Genomic DNA, 3,001 nt, shown 5'->3' with positions numbered 1-3,001 from the left:
GAGGATTTAAATGAAGTAAAACTGAGGTACATTTTTTTTGTACCAAATGACTTTCGGACCGACTCCGGTCCCCGGACCAGATGTTGGGCACCCCTGCATTACGGGACACAACTGTGGCAGTGGCCCAACAAATGATGACCTTCGACGGCTGGGCCGCGTGTGAGAAAGTAAACGGTGACGCTGCAGAAATGACACGTGACAAATCGTTAAAGCTGAATATGGAGAAGTGAGGCGCGCGCGGTGGATCAGTGTAAACACCTCCAGCCTCTGGTAGCCTCCCTCCAATCAAACGCTCTAACTTTAACCAAAACGTCCACAGAACCAGAAAATAAATAAAGAAAAAAACACCGAGTCTCGAACCACGTCTTCTCCTCAGGTGACACTGAAACGACGAATTCAGATGCACGAGCACTTGAAGAACGACGTCTGAGGTTTGATCATGCAAAGATGCGACCTCAGGGTCGAGCACTTTTATCTGGATCTGACTCCACAAAGGTTGTTACTGCGGAACTTCATCAAACGGAGAAAAAAAAAAAAAAAGGAGAAAAAGTTGATCCTTGTTTCTTCCTAAAACTTTACCACAAATATATAAATATATATATATATATATTTATATATATATTTATATCTTTACCTTTGCCCTTGTAGCTGCACAATTTCACAAGAAAATGAGCCATAAGATAAAAAAGTCATTAACATCAGCAGCAGATTCTTCAGGCAGAGATAATGGCCCCGTGTGCTGCTCAATGATCAAAGCCGACAGCGGGTTTTATGGCCTCCTGTGTCCACGCCGCCGCCGCCGCCGCCGCCGCCACCGCAACATCCCAACAACAAAAAAAAAATCCTTCATCTCCGAGGGATAAGAACAGGCAGAGAGTAAGACGGCGGCAAATTGACCGTCTCCTCCCCTGTGCCTTCGTCCAGACAAACTCTCTCTGCAGTTTGAACACGGCTGAAGCCGAGTGTTCGGCTCATCATCGCTTCGACCGCCGTCTGATCCCGTTCATGAGGATACGACCCGCGTCAACCTCTAAAAACAAGTTGGTACCCTTCAGAAAGGCTAATTAGCCGTAGATCGGTGAATAACATTCTGAGAATATTCGTCAACGCTCTCATTAGCATAGCATACATCAAAGGTTAGCATCTGACGCCACGTAAATGGAGTTGGAAAAACGGAACTTCTCAGACGGCTTCATGCTGCGACATCCAATCAACGACGAGTATATCGCGTCGTCACTTCCTTGAAGTTAAGCAGAGAAGTTTGCGAAACGAAATTGAAGTTAAGCAGAGAAGTTTGTGAAAAGATTGGAGGAAAAGTTTATCCAGCAGGTGGAGCTCTCTGGTCAGTTGTGAGACTTGTTTTACTACGTTACTGACTATTTCGTTTTTTGCGACATTGTTTTACTACGTTACTGACTATTTCGGTTTTCGTATTTCGTTTTTTGCGACAAACGTGAATGAAGCAATGATCAAAAACGATCAAGCGGCGCGATACAGGCGTTTCAAGCTCCTTTTTTTTATTGCGGCTATCGTGTTTGGAGACAAACTGATCGATTTAGCCACGACTCAAACAGGAGTTGGATTTGATTCTCGAAAATCCAAAACCCAAAAAAAGACCTGAAATCAAGCGAAGACCCAACACTCGGCCATCTTTGTTTTATATTCTTAAATGTTTAAAGTTTGAGAAATTAAGAAACGTATCAGTCACTGAAAAACCTAAAAAGTCTTTTTTTTTTAGTTTGAGTTCGAGTGCGTTGCTGACTCACACGTTTTAGTTTTTAATTGCTTTTTCTTAAAGGTGTACCGTCTTTCTTGAAATAGGTTTTTGTGGCGAGCAGAACCAAAGACTGATTAAGCAAAGATCTTTCATGTGCAAAAAAAAAAAAAAAAAAAAAAAGAAAGCACGGCTCCGGCTGGAAACTCGGTTCTTAATGAAGTCTTTCTAATTTTTGCCTTTTGTTCTGCGAAGCAATTAAACTTTTTGTATAGTTTCTTATCGGCTTGTTGGAGAGCGGATTATCTGAGTCAGCCAGAGAAGGAAAAGAGCCGAGGGGGCAGCAGAGAGGGAGACGGACCGTGAGTCATGAAATAGAAATCAAAAGCGGCCGCGCTCGGGACCGGTCTGGGTTTCTGGGATCACGTACGGTGAATCGTGGCCTTGAGCGATGAGTGAAGTGGGCCGCAGACCAGGGATTTGGTCCAGACAGCACTTCTCCGTTCACCCGTGCTCTGCTTTCATTGTTCCCTTCACATGGGAGACCGGCGTCGGACCGAGGACTCGACCGGCATCTGAAATCACTAAAGGAGGCGGCGGTAAAATAATGTTTTCTTTTTAAGGATCAACATTTCCATTTCTTCCTCACAAACGTCCGTCGTGGTGCTGGAATGGTTGTCAAAGTTCAAAAAGAAAAACATAACAAAAAATTTAAAAAAAAAAAAAGTGTAGAATGAGATGGTAGAAGCCGGCGGTCGCCCTCAGTTCCAGTCCAGGAGGAGCGTGGGCAGGAGCAGTAACGGGAGCAGAGGAACGGCTCCACTGGAGGCTCCGCGCTGACTCCCTCTGGAGTTAGATTCCATGTTGGAGTCCTTGTCGGAGAACGTCGGGATGACGAACCCTTCACTGTTTCCTTCCTCCTCCTCCTCCTCCTCCTCCTCCTCCTCCTTCTCCTCCTTCTGCTGCCGTCTCTTCCCCCCGTCACCGTCCCCCATCTGCAAATGTGGACAAAGAGTGAGTCGTCAACACAAACCAACCTGTCCTGAAATCACAGCCGCAGATCGTTTATAAACAACGGACCGGGCTAATCCGACGCTCGGTCTGATTCTAAATCGTTGACTTAATTAACAGCAGTTTGTTCGCAAAGACGGTAAAAGTCAAACATCTGTCAACGGGTTGTCGTAAACTCCACGTTTACGACTCCAGGAGACGAGGAAGATTTAGGACTACATGTTGGAGTGACATTAAACCTGCAGCTGCAGAGGGTGAAGCCGCGGGGGGGTGAGG

General features: G+C 45.7%; 1 protein-coding gene across 1 annotated transcript in view; it reads right to left on the bottom strand.

The window, feature by feature from the left end:
• Window positions 1-1,404: 1,404 nt before the first annotated feature.
• Window positions 1,405-3,001, bottom strand: part of LOC103395582 (GDNF family receptor alpha-4-like) — a 10,157-nt gene continuing 8,560 nt past the window's right edge. Inside the window, exon 8 of the mRNA XM_025065870.1 lies at window positions 1,405-2,724. Coding sequence (XP_024921638.1) covers window positions 2,476-2,724 — 249 coding nt within the window. The 3' untranslated portion in view covers window positions 1,405-2,475. The remainder of the gene's footprint in view (window positions 2,725-3,001) is intronic.

Source organism: Cynoglossus semilaevis, chromosome 19, assembly GCF_000523025.1.
Source record: "Cynoglossus semilaevis isolate Cse_v1.0 chromosome 19, Cse_v1.0, whole genome shotgun sequence".
Lineage (NCBI taxonomy): Eukaryota > Metazoa > Chordata > Actinopteri > Pleuronectiformes > Cynoglossidae > Cynoglossus > Cynoglossus semilaevis.
This window is presented reverse-complemented; position numbering and strand designations above follow the sequence as displayed.